Source organism: Chelon labrosus, assembly GCF_963514085.1.
Source record: "Chelon labrosus genome assembly, chromosome: 9".
In the NCBI taxonomy this organism is placed as follows: Eukaryota; Metazoa; Chordata; class Actinopteri; order Mugiliformes; family Mugilidae; genus Chelon; species Chelon labrosus.
In genome coordinates, this window is record NC_140359.1 from 10,205,049 (window position 1) to 10,224,752 (window position 19,704).

The following is a 19,704-nucleotide window of genomic DNA, read 5'->3' on the forward strand; positions in this document are numbered from 1 at the left end:
TAAACAGTACTTCTAAAACGGCGTAATCCATTGACAAATATTTGTAGGAAAAACCAGGGTCCGTCTGCATACTGAATAGCAATGAGGCCTGCTGTTGGTGGATATCGTTAGTCGAGAGATGCTGCTTCCGAAGACAGCGTGGCTTGGCCAGACCTGAATGTGCTGGGCCGTCGGCCCCTCCGGATATGGCTGCTCAGGGCTCATCGTCCCTTACGCACAAAGATCCTCTTCACATCCTTCTCTATCCCATCCATTGTGAAAGTCCTGCTTTAAGGCACTCGGCTCCTGTGTCGGCTCCAGGACTAAATACATCTACTGTCACTAGCTGGTCCCAGTGCCAGTTCAGCTGCTTTAAGCACTCAGGTGCTCAGGTCTCCAGAAAAAAAAAGAAAAAAGAAAAAAAGAATAAAAACCATCATAGGTTGACAAGGTTCAAATCACCTTTTTTGCACACCTCGAACAGGATGTGACTTCTTATAAGTAGGGAGCTAACGGTACCTACAGATACCTATGTGATGCTAGTCTTGATCTATCTTTAACCAGAAGCTAGAAAATTAAAAACATAAAACATCTATGTAGTTAAGACAGGGGCTGTCTTCAGATCATCTAAACATCTAGTCTGTTAAAATGAATAAAAGGGTTCTGTACACTTTCATCACTGCTGTGTTTACATTCATAGAGTTACACTTCTTCTTTCCTGGGAGATCATCAGTACACAGCAGTCCTCTGCTGTTTGGCCACTGGGGAGCAGCAGTAGACTGTTTCAAGAAGACAAAGGCGTGACTCAGCCTGGTGACCTCATGTTCCAGGTACACTGCTCTCAACCACTACAAAGATATTACTGTTCTGTCAATGACAGGAAAGTTTTCCAGTCACTCTGCAGAACTGGATTAACAATGGATGAATGGTTTACGGTAAAATAAGTGTAAAATCAACTGTGTGTGCTTTCTCTGTGAGAGTAAATGCTTTCATTTGCTGCAAGGAAAAAAATGTGAACATAAAATGTTAAGTAATAGTTTATTTTGCTCCTTTCATTCAGTCACTTTCTGCTAAGACATGGAAGAAGTTTTAACCATCTGGTTGTGCCTTGCTGCTCACAGACATGAACTCCTGCCACCTGTTGGTCGATTTGTACAATTACCAAAACAGGTTCAAGAGTCATAACTGTACAACAGTCAAAGCTTCAATTTAGGAAAGTTTTCACTAGAAAACAACTTAAGAGTGGGCTCACATGTTATCTCTTATAACAGAGTGAGCATTAAAAGAAAAGCTCTGAAATGTAATAAAAGCTGTTCAGTGATTAATATCAGGGCGCTAAAACCCAGACTGTTACCAGGAAGTTTTTTTTTTTTTTTGTCTAATGTTGCTCTCTTTTACTCTAAACCAGTTAAAGAAGAACTCACATTTACAACAGCCTATGACGTTTGTGTAGATAATTAAATTTTTTCACAAAACCTGGCTTTTACATAAGTTATTCTCTTGGCGAAGCTCAGTGAATATGGGAAATCTCTTCAAATTCTCACAAGATCCTTTATTACTTAAACAATTATAAATACAATTTTCAAACACAGTTTATATTTGTGCAGTGAGTAATGTGACAGTATTATAAGCGATGACACAGTACCTAATAAGCAATAAAATCTTTATAAATGTGATCACTTTGACACAAAATGTCATAGTCCTGGTTTGTCTTCAGGTCAGTTTCATAAGTGACCGAGATTTCTTTTTTCTCCCAAAGCTGAGTCAGATTCCTGTTTTAGCTTTTGTCTGAATCGGCTTTTTACGCTGGTGCAACGGGGGCCGAGTCGGGGGCAGTGGATTGCGGCTGTGGTAAGACTTGTTTCCTGCTAAGGAGAACACCGGGTCCCTTGGTAGAAATCTCTCGGCCTTCGAGGAACACAGTGTTTCTGATTTGGCACGTGGGCCAATGATGACAGGGGCACAGGTCTTGGGGATGATGGTGGTCATGGTCCGACTCAGGACCCTTCCTCTTCTGGCCGTGAGGGAAGGAGGTGCTGTAGGCCGTTGTTTTTTGTCTGGAGCAGTGGGCTGTTGTTGTTCTTTGGGATGGGTTTGTTGTAGGTTGGTGGACTGCCAGCTCTGCATTCTACACTCCAAGTCTTTCACCGCCTGGTCAGTGTAAGCCTGCATTTCTTTACGCACCAGAGAAATCTGAACTTCAAATTCACCCTTCAGGGCCTTTTTGCAGGCCTCAAGCTTTTGCTCAAAAACTGCACACAACTCCTCCCCACTGAGATCCATCTCACCCTTGCACGTTTCTGTCAACATTTCAACTAGTTCTTCCTCTACACCATTAACCTCTTTGCCCCCAGAGTCACTGTTCACCTGTGCAACCTCTGTTTCTTTGTCTTTGATTTTGCGCACCAGCTCCAGTATGCTGCTCTTCGGGGCTCTTTGTGATCTGATCTGGTTACGTACCTGCTGGAAAACAGACTGCATCTTTGCTTGTGCCTCCTTTTCTTCTTCTGAACATTCAGCATCCAGACTCCCACAGGTGATATGCTCTTCTCCTGCAGCTGCATTGTCCTGTTGCTGCTCCTGTTTTTCACCATTCACCCGTATTTCTGGACCTGCTTCAGAGGACAATTCACTCATCTTTATTTTGCCTCCTGACTTCTGTTTTGCTCTCTTGAACTGAGCTACTACAGCGATGTGAGGAGTGCTGGCATGGGAAGGGCTTAAGTGACTGAGGTGTTTGTCCTTAGAGAGGCTCCCTACCAGGGGCTTTAGGTCTGTACGCATATCTAATGTGTTGCAGCATGATGTAAAAACACTGCGGTGAAACAACAATGCAAGTTAAACCAGTTAAAACGTGACGCTGTCAATTACAAGCAAAAAAAGGAAACACTCCATGTTGGCTGAAGAACTGCTCCTGCTCCAGTAAAGCAGATGCATTAGTGAAGCTTTGTTCACTTAATGCCACCCTCCTTATCTCACTATTAAATTATCTATTATAGCTGCAGTAAAGAGGCTGTAATTATTTAATGGAGCTGGAGCACATTGTGTTCCTCTGTCTTAATGTCTGTAGTTGCATCCCATGACAACGGCTAGACTCCTGGTAACAGCATGAAAAACAAAGATCTTCAGGGACAGTTCCACCGGGAGCGCTGAGGGGTGGGCTTGAAATTCTCAGTAGTGATTAGCGAGCTGTTGCAGGAATGTAGAGGTGTGACGCACGACTAACAAATCTGTTTTTTTTATGTAGGATCTGACAAAATAAAGACTCATCATAAAGAGTGATATACACTACATGTACCTTGAGCTTTGTTTGTAGTCATGCAACTGATTAGGACAATAATAATAATAAAAAAAAAGTCTGTTAAGCCTTCACAGCATGAACTTGTACAAATGAAAATTGTAAGGATTGAAGATTGATCATTCATCTTATATCTCTTATGCTTAAATGTTTGGTCTCTGGTCAGCAGAAACATTGATGAATGCTTTTGTTAAATCAGTTCTGTGTAATGCAGGAGATAGTTAATTCATTTATTCATTCATTCATCTTCTGTAACCGCTTGTCCTGTGAAGGGGAGGCTGGAGCCTATCCCGACAGTCATCGGGTGAGAGGTGGGGTACACCCTGGACAGGTCGCCAGTCTATGGCAGGGCTAACACAGAGAGACAGACAACCATTCACACTCACACTCACACCTACGGCCAATTTAGAATCACCATGTCTAGCATGTCTAAATAAAGATCAAGAAGCCAGGCAGACACAGGGAGAACATGCAAACTCCACACAGAAAGGCCCCACTCGGCCGATGGATTCGAACCCGAACCTTCTTGCTGTGAGGCATTTGTGCCGCCCGTAGTTAACATTCAATATTTTTCCGTAACACTCATAAGTCTAACAGTGTTGACATATGCATGTGCAGTAGCTTTATTTGAATCATCTGTCCTTGTAGAAGCTGCGGCCGGTGTGCCTTGTGTTGTTGTGGCATCACAGGGATCGCAGGTTTTTTCAGTTTGCTTGCATGAATGGCATGTTTTAGGGATTGGCAGCCGGTGCTGTTATACTTGCGCTGACTTTCTTATTCTTTCACCAGTGACAATTGAATATTTGATTTGTTGCAGGATTCTTGGAAAGCAAGGAACATTTTATTGCCTCAAGTTGAAAATTAAAGAAAATGTGTTGTGGTTGTTTGTGGTTGCGGTGAAGCTTTCAAGAGCTGTTTACTTTATCCAGCCTGCCCTTCACACGGAGACCCTTATTACTTAAATATGGAACATACAGTGTATTCATGATTTTACTTTCACACAGTATTTATTTTTCTGTGTGCCTAAACACACAGAACGCCTCTTAGATAGGTTCAATTGTCGTCTCTGGAGGACAAGTACAGTAAAGTCAGATGGTAAGAGAAGTATGAATACTTTGAATGTCCACTGCAACATGATGACATAACATTTGTAGAGAAGGCATTGTAGTATATGTTGGTTTCCACCCCCCTCTGTTCATGGACAGTTGACGTGCCTACGTTTGCTCCCCTTTGAAAATAGTGTGATTCAGGACAGTTAAACTGTGCACCATTTGTAAAACTACAACTAAATAAAGATCAATTATATTTGTGATGGTTATGGAACAGCTTTACCAAACCTGGAATACTACACATGGAGGGGGCCTGATGGGATGGAGGCATTTCAAGGCACATGAGGGTTCACTCAGCGTAGCCCAAGCGAACCAATGAGAGTCCCGCATGAGTGAGCCTCCTCTCGCCACTAAACACTAACATATGGGATTTTTCTTCTTCCAGAAAAAATGCAGCTGTAATTCTAAACCTGCGTGGACTTTTTCACCCTCAACATTTTCAAAATAAAGTTTGGATTCATTAATCATCAATGCTCATTATCTATTACACCATGTGAAGACTTACATTCAGATTTTTTTTTTATTTCACTGGCAAAATAAAATAAAATAAAAATAAAAATGTCTTTCTTGATATCATTTATGGCAAACACAGTGACTGGAGTGATATTGAGCTTAAATCAGACCTTTGATGTGTTGACATGTTTCCCCAAGTAATCATTACATAACAGAAAAAGTGCACCAGGCATCAGTGGTCTTTCCTCCTCCAGTACCTCCTCGTCATTAGTGGGAGTGGATATAGAAACTTCCTGCACAGCTTTTTAAATTCAGACGTCCACTGCAGATTTTGTTCAGATAGTCAGGCCGGGTCACCAGGAAGATCACCAGCAAGATGGTGAGTTACCGTTCATCCATGAATGTTTTTTAACTGGCTTATTTCTGTTATTACCTGTCATACTGAGACGTTGCTTTTGCACAGAAACATTTGGCAGTGCAGTCCAGATATTCTTTTATGACTTGTGATGCATTCTTTTACAGACAACATACACAGACAAAGGCGAGAAGGTAAATACTTTATGTGCTGCTCTGAACATAGTTTTATTAATAAATATTGAGATCTTGGTTTTCCAGTATGGGTAAGTATTAAATGTGATTGTTCTCCATTTGGGCATTATTGAATGTAAGTGTGTAGATACATTTCCATCCAGTGATTTATTTCTGTCGTTTCTTTTTGTCTTTAGCACGACCAGGGCAGGTTCCTGTGCTTCGATCACTTAACATTCTGGGTGGGAAATGCAAAGCAGGTACATTTTATTTTATTTTTTCTCTTAACTGCTCGCTGTCCACTTCTCTGGTCACACATTTTTTTCTCATAATTGGGGAAGCCTACATACTCTGGAAGGCTATTGGTTCTCCAGAGAGGTGGAGGGGACACCAGACCTCATAATTTCCCCACCTCAAGCAAATCCCCGCTCATCACCAGCAGATGGTGCCACCAGACCAACCTGCTGCAATCGTGCCCAATTTCAGTTCAGGATAACATGTTTTCTGAGTAAAAATAATTGTCTTCAACAGGCCGCATCGTATTACTGTAACAAGTTGGGATTTGAACCTTTGGCCTACCAAGGTTTGGAGACAGGCTGTCGGGAAGTGGTGTCCCATGTAGTCAAACAAGGCAAGGTAAAGAATCTCAACAGCTCATCAGTGACACCAGGACAGTAATGAAACCTGCAGGAATATCAGATTTTGTTTTTGTAGGTTTGACTGACTTATGATAATGAATACACCTTACTTAAACATCTGTAACATAAAGATGAATAATGTTAATTATAGCATCAGCTTTCTGTAAACAGCTATGCTGGACTCAAATGGTAGCTTTGTACAGAGGAAGTCAAATGTAAGTTGATGATGTACAAAGATCAGATATTTTCATTATGTTTAGTTTTCACTTTATTTTTTTACAGATCATTTACGTCTTTTCTTCTGCCCTCAATCCTGGAAACAAAGGTACGGTACTGATCAGGAGCTGGTCTCCCAATGTGGCTTTAGTTATTTCTCTTTCTTGTAATTGATAAAGACTAATAAGGAAGGAGGAAACAATCCAAAGTTCAAACCAGAAATATTATTTAAAAGAGCTTAAAGCAAGAGAGTGTATAACCTAGGTTTTCTTTAATAATTAGAATAAGTCACTTTTTTTTGTCTTTTCCTCAGAGATGGGAGATCATTTGGTCAAGCACGGGGACGGAGTGAAGGATATTGCATTTACAGTGGAGGACTGTGACTTCCTGGTTCAGGTGATGGCACAGCAGTTTGTTTTTTTTTACAGGCACATTCTCAGCTTTTTTACTTTTAAAGATTGATTCCATGTATTCCGTTTTGTGAATGCTTTTATTTTTATAATGCATTAACATTTCCCTGCGCATAAACTCACAGAAAGCCCGTGAGCGAGGTGCAATCATTGTGAAGGAGCCGCACACTCTGGAGGACAAATACGGTAAAGTCAAGCTGGCTGTGCTTCAGACGGTAAGAGACGGATTAACCCTGTGAATGTTTTAGTCACTACACCACACTTTGATTATGAAATGAATTGATATGCTTTTGCTTCCTGCAGTATGGTGACACCACACACACATTTGTGGAGAGGACCGAATACAATGGGTTGTTTCTGCCTGGCTTCCAGCCCCCTCTGTTCAAGGACCCTTTACTAGCCAAACTGTGAGTAAGCATAAGTTCTTCTAAGATGATAACATGCAAGTTTCTGTCTGAATGATAACTAAGGAATAATATATCTGTGTGGTTTTGCCTCCATGTTTCCATGCAGACCAAGTGGGAAACTGAACTTCATCGATCACGTTGTGGGAAACCAACCAGATGATGAGATGGTTCCTGTGGTGGAATGGTAATGTGGCTCTTTTGGTTTATAAACTAGCAGTGTAGCATCACGCAAACAATCCTGCTGAACATGTCTCTGCATTTTTTGATGTGATCTTGAGAATTACAAGTCAGGGGGTGGATGAGAGGAGGAGGAGTTAAATGGTGTCTGATTCTTACATAACTCTGCTTTTTTGGCATGAGTTAGGGATGAGAATGACTTTGCGTTTTTCTTAAATGACTCTCCTGCGGTTTTGCACATCTGGATCTTGTTTTTAACCCGTAATGTAGTCATGAAAAGGCAAGGCAAGGCAGTTCTCTAAATGAGCAAGCTCATTGGTTGATCCCGGAAAAAAGGGGTGTAACAAAGGCTGGAGGTTTTCAGATGTGAAGAAAGTCGGTCATTCATATTTTGCAGTCCATAAATCTTTTAAATGTCAAATTTAGACAGGACTCTTGAGTAAAAACAGACATGCTGTATTTTAAATGCTAAAAAAACATTTGCCAGACACTTGAAGAGTGTCATGATGTTTGAATTTCTGTCACTTTGGCCATTAATCTCTGGTTAATGACTTAACAGGTATCAGAAGAACCTTCTCTTTCACCGCTTCTGGTCTGTGGATGACAAGCAGCTTCAGACTGAATTCAGTGCCCTGCGCTCCATTGTGGTTGCAAACTATGAGGAGACGGTGAAAATGCCCATCAACGAGCCGGCTATGGGGAAGAGAAAGTCCCAGATCCAGGCATGTTCTGCTCGATCACACACATGTGATCAGATTAAAAACACAATTCAAAAACTGACTTAGGGTTTTCTTGATTTACAGGAGTATGTGGAGTACTATGGAGGTCCAGGAGTGCAGCATATTGCCATGAACACATCGGACATCATTACTGCAGTAAGAAAACAAAAAACACTGGATTATCTTTATATGGGCACGAATGAACAAAGGCAACAAAAGCGTTCTGCTTAATTGTTTGCAGATCCGTAACCTAAAGGAGCGTGGGATGGAGTTTATGTCCGTGCCAGACGCCTACTACGACCAGCTGAGGGAGAAGTTGAAAGACTCAAAGGTCAAAATCTCAGAGGACATGGATGTCCTGCAGGTCAGAACTACGAACAGATTTCAGTAAAACTGGGCGACTGGTGTCATTTGATCATTATCTCATCTTATTTTACCCTAATCATCCTATCTCATCTTGTGTTATCTATAGAAAGCAATAATGACAAACCAATTTGCTGCAAATGCTGCACCCCCTTTTAGAAGAACAGTTACAGTGAATTTAAGATGGAAATGCGTATAAATTAGACAAATATTATCTTGTGCACTTACTCATAGGAACTAAGGATCTTGGTGGACTACGACGACAACGGCTATTTACTTCAGATCTTCACCAAGCCTGTTCAGGATCGTCCCACTGTGTTCCTGGAAGTCATTCAGAGGCATAATCATCAGGTGAGGACACTATTGGACAGACAAACACCGGAGACATACTGAACTGTATAATCAATGTGTTAATATGTGAAGATAGCTTAAAGCTTCCAGTTGCTGCCAAAAACATGTCAGAAACTTAAATTCACATGTTTTCCACAGGGCTTTGGTGCAGGAAACTTCAAGTCGCTATTTGAAGCTATTGAAGCAGACCAGCACGCCAGAGGAAATCTCACTATCCTGACACCAAATGGAGTTTCAAAGAACATGTGAACTCAGTGTTATAACTCAAAAAAAAAAAAACGTATATTCTGAGACGCACAATAACAATACACAAAGCACGTGTATAGGTGTTATGCTTTATTTCTGCATATTGCATGAATCATCATCTCATGATATTGCATCAGTTATCAAGAGTACATCACAACATTCATAATGCAGTTCTTTTTATAAAACATTAACAAGAAAACCATTATTGCTGATACAAGCTTGACTCAAGCAAAGCATAATTGAAGCTCTCTTAAATGAAAACATTTAACTATATACATTAGTTACCATATGGACAATGAGGCCAACAGATATTTTATTGAGACCTTTAGCATGAAGTTGGGAATGACCATTTCTTCCCTCCAGTAGAAAGAAACACTATGAATGTGCGAATTGGTCGCTGCATTAACTGTGATGCGTCAGTAAATGTGAAGTGATGTTTTTCCTGATCCGAATACAGTGTATGACATTTAATGAAATGATGTGATTTCCACTGAGCATCACCTCCACTACTGTAAGGCCTCCTGAACCGCTGGGAATTATATTAAAATGGCTTCTTATATCTTCAGCGTCTGTGTTTGGTTTGTGCAGTACAACATGAGGACTTTCGTTAGTTCAAGGAGCCTTTGCAGCTATCTGCCCCACACAAACAAGGAATCTTTGTTTCCTCAATGGGAAACTTGTAGTCATATGTAATCTCTTCATTGATGCTTATTGGCTGCCGGGAGTATATCACTATCTTCTTCTGACACTCCACGGTGATGATCTTTGCGTAGCAGTTAGGCTGTAAGACAAAGAACATAGGGTTATTTAGCAATAAATGACTAAATAAAGTTTGATCTGATCCAGAAGCATTTTAGTCTTACGCACATTGCAGCTGTGGTTGATAAACCTGGCTAAGTTCCCCCATTTAGTGGCATCAATGATGGTGTCTTGATCAACGCGGAACAAATAGCTGCTTCCAATGCCCTCCTCCTCATATCTCTGTTCCCTCATGTCAGCAATAACCTGGGGAGAAAGAAAACACATGTTCATGAATAGTGTTGTTTATCACTCTACTCGCACTTCTGGAAACTACCCAGAATAAGCAGAGAGCCTCAACAGGCCGCTAAAACAATTTAGAGAAACAAACAGGGGAAAAGTAGTTTGAATTTAAAAAAACATCTGTGGCTTTTGCTGGAGGAGAACCTTACAGTGAATATTTTTCTAACATTTGTCATTACTTAGTGTTCGCTTTACCTGTCTGATGATTTCACCCACATACTCGATCACCATCTCATCTGCCGCTATGGGCTCCATGGCGAAAAGGCCCCACTCATGTATGTGACTTCGGCTGAAACGAATCCTCTTTTTTCGGAACTGAAAATAGAGTTTTATGGCAGTGTAAAAAATAATGTATTGTTAGTGCAAGCTGCAGACTGCTGCAAACACTGACAGACCAAAAAGACTGGAGGCTATAATTCACAGGTTTTTGAGAGTAACAGATTTAACACAGACAAGTGAGAACTCATTCAATATATCGTATATTTAGAAGGATTAGTAAAGTATTCTGATTCTGATTAACAGAGCAGGACTTTCTGCGTTCTGCTGTTTTTTTGTTCTATACGGATACACTGAAATTGTGCTATAAGTTCAACTTTTTTTTTTAAAAAATAAGTTGATTGCAAGGTTGTATAGTGATTACATTAACTAATATCTTGCTTACCTTTAGCTGGTTGAACTTGACCAGGTCACTGTCACAGCTGAAAGAGGACAGCAGGCGGCGCTGTTCAGACCTGAAGTCAGATCCGGATCGCAGTGAGCTTTGTTGCTGTGCTGGGATGCATATTCCCTACAACAAAAACATGTCGACACTGAATGGAATAAACTGGACAACACAAGATAAACAGAACATAACAATTCCCTCCTTCTACCTGAGCACTTGTAGATGGAGGCTCTAGAGCCGGCTTTGTATTGTTGAGGTATTTCAATTTATCCTTCCTGCTGATTTTGTAGAAACCTTCACTGCGAGCAGAGCCGGTCCTGTGGACTGGCTGCCAGGATTTGTGTTCCTCACTCTTTTGTACGAGGACCTTCGTCAGTGAGCAGCAGTTAAGGATGTGAAGCGCAAAATATGAAGCACAACACTGTGTAATACTCAAACAAGGTTAAATATTTTATGTGTAAAATAATGCTTCATTAAAAAAAAATTCAAGACTCCGCAACAGTGTCACACATCATTTAAGCATCCCCAACTATTTGCAGGGTTTCTTAAGAGTTTTGACTTTCTTCTAAAACACTGAAATGTGACATATTTTACCTTAAAAACAAATATTAGATAACAAAATATTAACATAATATTCTAATGTATTTCGTTTTATACAGAAAACATAAAATAAAATAGATAAAAATGATGTTATATTTTATTATCTAATATTTGTTTTAGGAAAACTTGTCACATTTAACCTCTCTGGAAACCAACTGAATTGAAAACAAAAATAATGAAAATGCAAAACTGTATTAGCTCTTATTTTGGTGTAATTTAATTTGAACATAACTCTTTAAAGAAAGGATATGAGGGTGAGGTATCCAGACAGTGTCACTCAGCCACCCGATGCCATTGTCCTGCTCTTGCAGCCTTTCATAAGTGATCTGCAGGAGCCTTGCATCTTCTTCATCCAGGCCGTTCTTCCAAACACTATGAAGAATTCTCCTCTCCTCGCAGAGTGAACGCCATCTCTGAGGACGTCCGTTAGAGGACAGTGAACCGGCGAGTCTTTTAAGTGATCTATGCAGATGACGGGCTCTCCTTCTCCTCTTCAGCCTCCTCCAACGTTTGTGCCTTCGTAAGGATTTCTCCTCATCCAGAAGACCTGGCATATTCTCCAGTCCCTGCAAAGGCCTTGCTCTCACACCTGAGCTGATCCATGCATCACTGTCATCAGCAGAGTCAGATGAAGATTCGGAAAGGCTGCCTGGAGACGAAACTGTGACGGGATGAGCTCTGAGAGGCAGTGGCTTCGTTATCATTTGTGTTCTCCTCTTGTGAACTATGGCTCTCCGTGGTAGTATAATATCTCTCCCAGGAGTCTTTGGTGCCGTAAAATACGGATTGATGGAGGGAGGTAAAACAGGGGGTGGGCTGCTAAGAGGTGGGCATACTGTGCTACTTTCTGACACTGTCCATCTGCCAGGCGTTGCTGGAGCTCTCACAGAACTGTAATGAGTCCACGCAGCTCTTTCCTCTCTACCAGGAGTTCTCGGCATCTCCTGGTATAATGGGTAAGAGGCCGCCAGGAGATCAGGAGGAGCTAGAATAAGTTCATTGTTTGATGGGGAGAGAGAGAGGAGTTCATCAGCTTCACCTGAGAACTCACTTTCCAGTTCAACCACTATTCCTTTGCCAGGAGTTCGTGGTCGTTCTACTTCCTCCACTGCCGGAGATGTTGGCTTGCTTTTTATCAGGATGTCCGGGTCACTGTCCACCAAGCAGCCAGTAGGAGTTGGAGGCCGCAGGTTTTCTATGCTCTCCGGAGACTCCACTGTCCATTCAGGGCTCTCCATCTCCACATCAAGGCCAGCCTCCACTGCTACACACACGAACAAGAAATCGTTAAGCCCTTTGAAAATATTGCAGGAGTAATTTGTAAACATTTAAAAACTGTACTCCGAAAATGTTGGCATTCAAACGTGATGTCCTGGTGCAAACTAATTCAAACTACTGATATACAACATGGGGACATATAACCTGGAAGTCCTATAGGTGATGGTGGCTGTAGGTCCTCTGGTTGACTGGGCTCAAGCTCCATCACGGCATCCAAGTCGCAGGTATCTTGGTGACATGATGTATAGTGGTTCTCCTCTGTTCCTGCCCTCTGAAACAGATCTGACCAGTCCTGCAGGTCTTTATCCAGCTGGGCACCAGGCGTCAGCGGAGCAGATGAGGGAGTAAGTGGGGCCTCAAGCTCTACTGAGTCTTCATCTGATGATATCACTATACACTCTTCCCTCCCGCTGTCCTCGCCATCCTCCATCTCTTCATCTTCAGAGCCGAGGTCAGAGGACGAGTCCTCAAAGCTCTCTGAAAAGAACGAATCGGACGTTTCCAAGTCCGATGAGTATTCACTTTCCACGGAGGAGCTGCTCTCTGAAAACGTCTCTGTAAATTAAAAAAAAAAACTGTTTATTAAGTGATATGTAATTAATCATTAGTGTACATTATATTACGTGACCTTCTTACATACCGCTATCTAAGCATTCCACGGCATCAGTAGTCTTAAAGACAACAGAATCTTCATCCTCCTGCTGTTTTTGCTCCAAATTGTCTTCTTCCCCTGGACGGTCACTGTCATCACCATCGTCGTAATCGTCTCTGTCAGACTAATTCGAGCATCAGTTATATTATACAGTCTCATTAAATATAACAAAACAGGTTATCATTTTAATTCTTCTATCCTACCTGCACTGTCCTGCTCTATCCTACCTGCCCTAGGACTGCAGATGGAAATTAGCTATTTGCTAAATCTGGTACAGTGTATCTTCTCCCTTTTTAAGTGATTAATGCATTTTGTACATGGTCCCTGTAAGAAATAAACTAAATAAACTAAACTAATAATAAACACTAAAAACAAAAGTAGTGACACAACACAGAAATTCTGACTGGAGGGCTTTTTTTTTATTATTTCATCATACGAGCAACATTCTCATTTACCAGGATTTTAGATTCATCCTCAATAGGAGCCTCCGCTTCGTCTGGAATCGTTTCTTCAACTTGAATTGTGTTATCTTCCTCTTTCCGTTCATCCTCGTCATCACTGTCCAGCATTAGAGGTCTTGCATGTCTGCGTTTGGCTCCCTCACCCCCAGGTCTCATCGTATCATCCCTCTGTTTAACATCTAAAAAGAGAGTAACACAGCTGATCAAACAGGTCTGAAAACACAAGTTACTATATGAGAAATCATAGTTAAAAGCACTGACCTGAACTTTCATGAGCAGAACATGACTCATTTTCTGTCTCTTCAGGTCTTTTTCTTTTTACCTGCATAACAGTCATTTTTACCTATTAAATACATTTACTAAGCAGTCAAACGCAGGTTTCAGATACAATTCAGCAGAACAGATACCTTGAAGGACGGCAGTGGAGGTTTCTTTCCCTGCAAGTTGATGTGACTGAGCGGATTTACTGCTTTGTTTCTCTCTTCCACATTTACTGATCCACTTTTCAGGGTAGAAACTTCCATCTTGAGTTAAGGAAACACAATTTGTTTATATAATTTTACTGACCACGTTGTGAGATAATAAAGTATCAATAAACTTACCTTGGTTTTCTTCTCCTGACAGTTCCACCACTCCTCAAATGCCTTGAAAGCGACCCCTTCAATCATCCTACGTGTTATGTCCTTCTTGATAATTGACTTGAGTTCATCCATCAGGACTTCTAAAACTTTTTCCGCTGTGATCTTGTGGGGGTTATCCTGCACAGGTGTGTAGCCTGGTGGTGGCACGAAGGGGTTGAACCTGGGAAAAGGTGGAGCAGGCCAGGGTGGTAAAGGCAACGATAAAGGTGCACTGCAGTGTCTTGGAGCATTCCCTTTATCCAAAGGGCATGCAGGCTGAATGGGTAAAGGGTACAGGTAAACAGGTGGTGGAGCAGAAGGTGGCATCATCAAAGGTGGAGGGGGTCCCAGAAAAGTTGGTGGGGGAGGAACTGAAGGAGGTGGAGGAATACGAGGTGGAGGAATCGGGATTCCAGTGCGATGGCCCGGTGGTGGGATCCAGCCTGGAGGTGGGATGGGGATAGCGCCATTTGGAAGGCGAGGTGGGACAGGTGGAACAGCTGGAGGAAAGGGAGGAATGGGGAATGAGAAAGGTGGATGAGAGCGTCCAGCTGTAACAGCAGGAGGAGCATTGGGGGTAAGACGTTGAGATGTGAGGAGAGGCTGAAGAAAGGAGACATCTTCTGTTGGCGTCGGATCTCCAGACTCTCTATTATTTGGATGTTCATTATCCTCATTAGCTGTATGAAGCTCCTAAATAAGACAGACAAAAATAAATTAGATACAAAGACCTTTACATAGCACATGATAACTACTATTTTATGTATGCAGAGATCTAGACCACATTACCTTTGGGCAATGGAACCTTTCAGCTTCTTGGTCATTGTTCATGTGAGCCCTCCTTTCAAGATGTGTGGACTCAGGTGGACTGGGAGACTGGGAGCTTCTGGTAAGAAATGAAACAGCTTGAGCGGTTTCATCCTCATTTTCGATGAGTGATCCTCGTCTGTCATCCACCACATCATTGTAGGGCCGCTGGCGGCTGTTTGAGAGGGATCCACATGAAGTCGGAGTGCAAACAAGAGAGTCGTCCGATAAAGGGGCGTTAAGAGCTGAGCAAGGTGAAGCTGGGCTATCCTGAGAGTTTGTGTCAGCTTCCAGTGTCTTTCTGTCAAAGAATGAGGGGTCATTAATCTGGCTGTTTATCAGCAAACTTTGAATTCGAGAGTCTAAACTCTCGACTCCTGGCCGGTTGTCATCAGGTAGAGATGTTGCTTTTATTTGCTGGTCTGCGGTGAAATTAATGCTCAGGATGCTGAAAGAGTTCAGCGTAGAAGTGGGGTTATTTGCATCTACTGACTCCTGAAAGGAGTTAAAGGAAGGTTCTTTATTATCGTGAGTAGATTGTGCGTTGTGACTCCACTCTACAAGCTGCTTGCTGCTGGTTTGTTTTTGGGTAGAGAGAGGGAGTGGTGGCTGTGGTTGGTAATGCTTCAATATGAAGTTTGAGACTTGGCAAGATCCCCTGTGATGCCTCGCAGGTTTACGATGGCAGAGCTCTTGTCTTAAAGGTTTGGGAACACTGTAGGTAGAGGGCTCCCCCTGGAGGACTGGAGTCGCTTGAAGACTGGAGTAGCAGGAGTCCTGAGAGAGTGGGGTTGCAGTCAAGCAGGGAGTGCGGGGGGTTCCCTGAGATTGTGGTGTAAGCCCAAAGCTACAAGGCGTATCCTGCCAAATACTGGAGTAGGCTGTGTCCAGAGAGAGCGGCGTAGCAATGCTGACAGGGCTGGAGACACCTTGTTGCTGCGAGGAAGCACTGACCTGTAAGAGATGGACAATAAAAAGAAGAACAAAAAAAACATTTTTAAAAGCCAGTTCAGGAATATTAAATATATGAATGCTTTGATATTAAAACCCATATAAGCAGCTTTAAACGTTCACCAGCAAATTGTCGATTAAGCTTTGAAGAGCTCGCTCACTGCTCCCCGACGGCAACGACCATGGAGTACACACGCCACTCAAGAGGAGCTGGAGATATCGGTCCCGATTTTCACCTGAAGAGTTGCACGTTACAATCAATCAACAAACTTAACAACATCAACACTCATACTTCAACAAATAAACATGCACCCATTACCTTTAAGATCAATTTCCACGTGGATAATGTTTCCCATCACTGATGTCTGATGGAGATGCTGAACAGCGTCTTTCGCAGCCCTCACGGTGTCAAAGACGACCTTTGCGACCCCTAAATGCTTCTTGTTCTTGGGATTGTAAAATATTTCCACCTCTTCGACGTTCCCATACTTGTTGCACATATTAGTCAAGAACATCTCCTTTACATTGTCATTCAGTCTAGAAAATGTTACTTCCTTAGGAGGAACTGGGCCAACATACCATTCATCGACCTGAGAACATGTGGATAAATAACAATAATTATTACTATTTTCATCGTGATAATTATTATTGTCATTAAAGTGTCATTATAGCTTGTACCTTATATTTTGGAAGCTGGAGCTCGGCGTGTTTGGATTTGCTCCACAGGCGGCAGATGCGAGGATCTCTGACTGTGTCTACAGGAAATAGACCCAAGTCCTCAACCTGATTACAAAAGAAAACATATGGTTGTTACGCGCTTAATTAAACACTGTATATGAAAGGCTGAGAATACGGAATATTTTTGAAAAATGCTCACAGGTATGTTAAAAAATTGCCCATCATATCGGCACACTTTGTACAGTCCTTTTGTCAACGCTGGGTCAATAATCAACTTGCAACTTATCCAGTGCTGAGGCGGCGTCTCTCTCTCAGTAGTTTGTTTTTCGCTTTCCATTACATTCGTCAAAACCTGGAAAGACAAAACAAAACAGCGGCCGAGCGCTCTAGCTAAATATAGTAGGTGTTAGCTAGCTGGCATTAGTCCTCCGCTACAGGTTAACACACCCCAACAGGTGATGGAGAGCATCACCTGTAACGGTATCCTTATCTAAAAGATAACCGCTTGTGAAATAAAACACACCGAAACACTCAAAGTTAACAACACGTGTACATCTCGCGTACCTGTACCGAAGTTTTATCCTCTGAAGGAGCAACATTGTGGAAAAGCTGCTGTGGTTCTCGGTGTTTTTACACTTCGTCGTCCACGTCGGAAAATGTATCCATCCGCCAGCAGAGCAGACAGAAGGAGGCGGAAGATTAGATCTTTTCGGCAACGCGGAAGAACACCAAAGGTTGAAGGACTCCAGGTGAGTCCAGGTGACAGGTAGGACATAGGTACGCACCTTCAGGGCATGTTACTGTAATGGTAACATTTATATTTCATGTTGGTATAAATAAAATAAAAAAATACAACTTCTGTTTTAATGTAAAAAAAAAAAAAAGATAAATATAATTTATTGTAAGATTGTAAAAGCACAAAGATAAAACAAAACAATACTAATAGACCAGATATGTAAGGAGAAAACAGAAATAATCGTCAAGTATTTACCAAAGCTTTATATATAGCCTCGACCAATTAAAACACGAACACACACACACACACACACACACACACAAAGATAGCACTTATCTAAGATTGTAAAACTAGTAAGTCAAAAATATTGAGCTATTTAAACACAATAAATAGATCAGAAGCTTAGAGAAGAAAATAAAAATAAATCAGGTAAGTACCAAAGCCATAAATGTAGTATAAATTAAAAACAAACAAATAAAATGAAGTAGTCACATCGCTTTTGAATGAAAAAAGTTTAATCTAAGATTGTAAAACAACTAAGAAAAACATAAATAATAAATAGACCAGATAAGTAAGGAAGACAATAAAAAATAAACCTGTTATGTACCAAAACTTTATATCTAGTACAGTTCAAGAAAGAACAAATAAAATAGACACACATTTTATGAATGAAAAAACAGATGCATAAGAAAGAAAATATAAATAAATTAGGGTTCTTCCAAAGCTTAATACGTAGTATAAATCAGTGTAAACTAATAAATAAATAAATACAAAACCAATAGTGTTAGTCCGATCATTCAACTACAGCTGTTTGTAGATGTAATATGTGCTGAATGCAATCAAGCAGTAGTTTGCAAAGACAATATAAAAATAATCAACAGAAGATGAAGTTACGTATAGCTACAGTGGATAAAAGCTTATTACAGACGTGATAGTTGCATATTTAACAGAGTACTGGAACAAGGACATGTTAATTCTGAGTCTGCTCAAATTGATATTTTAGATATTCAGACAGAAGGTGGAGCTGTCCATTAGGAGAAAGTGTGAATATTTGTTGGTGTGTTTCTTCTTCTGCTCAGACTGCTGCTTTCCTGATGCGGCACAAATGACTTGGAAGTAATTCAGCCTGTCTGCAGCAGAGAGACTACAGTTTCTGTTTATCTCTGGATTATCTCTACTGTATATACACTGCTAGGATCAGCAGTCACTGGGAGCATCCTTCCCCGTTTGTCTTTTAATAAAACATGACCCAGAAAGGATTAGGAGCAAGCGGTGGAAACACCAGCCGACAGGAAGAATTCAAGGTTGTTATTGTTGGGGACAGGGGTTGTGGGAAAACCTCGATACTTACAGTTTACACAAAATGAGTCTTTCCAGAGGTAAGTAAGACACAGTGAGGCACAGTTGCATGTTGGATATTGCCCCCGTAGCAGACTATTTTCAGATGTTTGAATGAAAGGTATGAAGGTTAGAAGTATTAAGAGGAAAATAAAACATATTCTTTCAGTAATATATCCCACCTGTGTTTGACAAGACTGTTGTCAGTACAAAGTGCAGAGGACCACAGTTTTGACTACATATTTATGATACTGTAGGTAAGGTGTCATTATTCTGCTTTAATAAGCACTTTATTAAACAAGTGGCCCAGAACTGTAGAACAGCATAAGAGAAATACAGCACATACACATGTCCTTATTGTTTTCCCTTGCTTTGAATAGTAGTCAGAATAATTGAACACAACAATCACATTGGCAGTAATGCTGTGATTGATTACTAATTACTATTGATTATTACAGCCTGTCTTGTACCAGAATGCCAGTGTGGTGCTGATCTACTGTGATATCATGTGTGACACCCTGAGGAGCATTTCTGTGATGGAGTGATCATCATTCTCGTTGGGTGAGGTTGGGTGCAAAGGCCTGCACAAAGGACTGATGAAGACGCTCTGGTCAATGGGTCAGAGAGCAATGTGTGACTTTTTTTATGATGCATGTTCACAATTTTGATGGACAGACAGTGTGAGATACGCACATACTTTATGTCTGATCATTTCCTGTGTGGTTTCCTTTTGGTGTCATCCATTAAAAGTATTAGGGAGATACAAGTGAAACCTTTGCAACAAGTATGCAAGTACTGTATTATCAGAAAAATTTACTTTAAGTATCAAAATTACATGAAAAGTACTCACTATTGTGCAGTGAAATGGTCCCTGTCACTATTACGCATTAATGTGTATGTTGCCGTCAATGTTTAAAGTTGTCTTAAATGGAAATACTGAAGAACCCAAAACATGCAAAAAAAAAAAAAAAAGAAAGAAAAAAGAAA

The 19,704-nt window shown here is 41.1% G+C and overlaps 2 protein-coding genes across 2 annotated transcripts; one reads left to right on the top strand and one right to left on the bottom strand.

Moving 5' to 3' along the window:
* Positions 1-5,173: 5,173 nt before the first annotated feature.
* LOC311493063 (4-hydroxyphenylpyruvate dioxygenase-like) lies at positions 5,174-9,474 on the top strand. The gene is made up of 14 exons (XM_084551581.1): positions 5,174-5,218; positions 5,362-5,388; positions 5,565-5,627; positions 5,899-6,003; positions 6,288-6,330; positions 6,535-6,617; positions 6,757-6,846; positions 6,935-7,038; positions 7,145-7,222; positions 7,775-7,937; positions 8,019-8,090; positions 8,176-8,298; positions 8,532-8,648; positions 8,787-9,474. Exons 1-14 carry the CDS (start codon positions 5,216-5,218, stop codon positions 8,895-8,897), a joined length of 1,182 nt encoding a protein of 393 aa, XP_084407707.1. The 5' UTR covers positions 5,174-5,215; the 3' UTR covers positions 8,898-9,474.
* A 27-nt stretch (positions 9,475-9,501) lies between these two features.
* LOC311493177 (histone-lysine N-methyltransferase SETD1B-A-like) lies at positions 9,502-16,980 on the bottom strand (the record flags this gene model as incomplete). The annotated part of the gene is made up of 17 exons (XM_084551737.1): positions 9,502-9,675; positions 9,762-9,899; positions 10,131-10,250; positions 10,597-10,722; positions 10,805-10,971; positions 11,447-12,457; positions 12,619-13,029; positions 13,115-13,250; positions 13,552-13,766; positions 13,849-13,909; positions 13,995-14,111; positions 14,190-14,900; positions 14,997-15,968; positions 16,089-16,201; positions 16,285-16,555; positions 16,644-16,748; positions 16,843-16,980. The coding sequence occupies 17 exons, from the start codon at positions 16,978-16,980 to the stop codon at positions 9,502-9,504; spliced, it is 4,986 nt and encodes a 1,661-aa protein (XP_084407863.1).
* Positions 16,981-19,704: the final 2,724 nt, after the last annotated feature.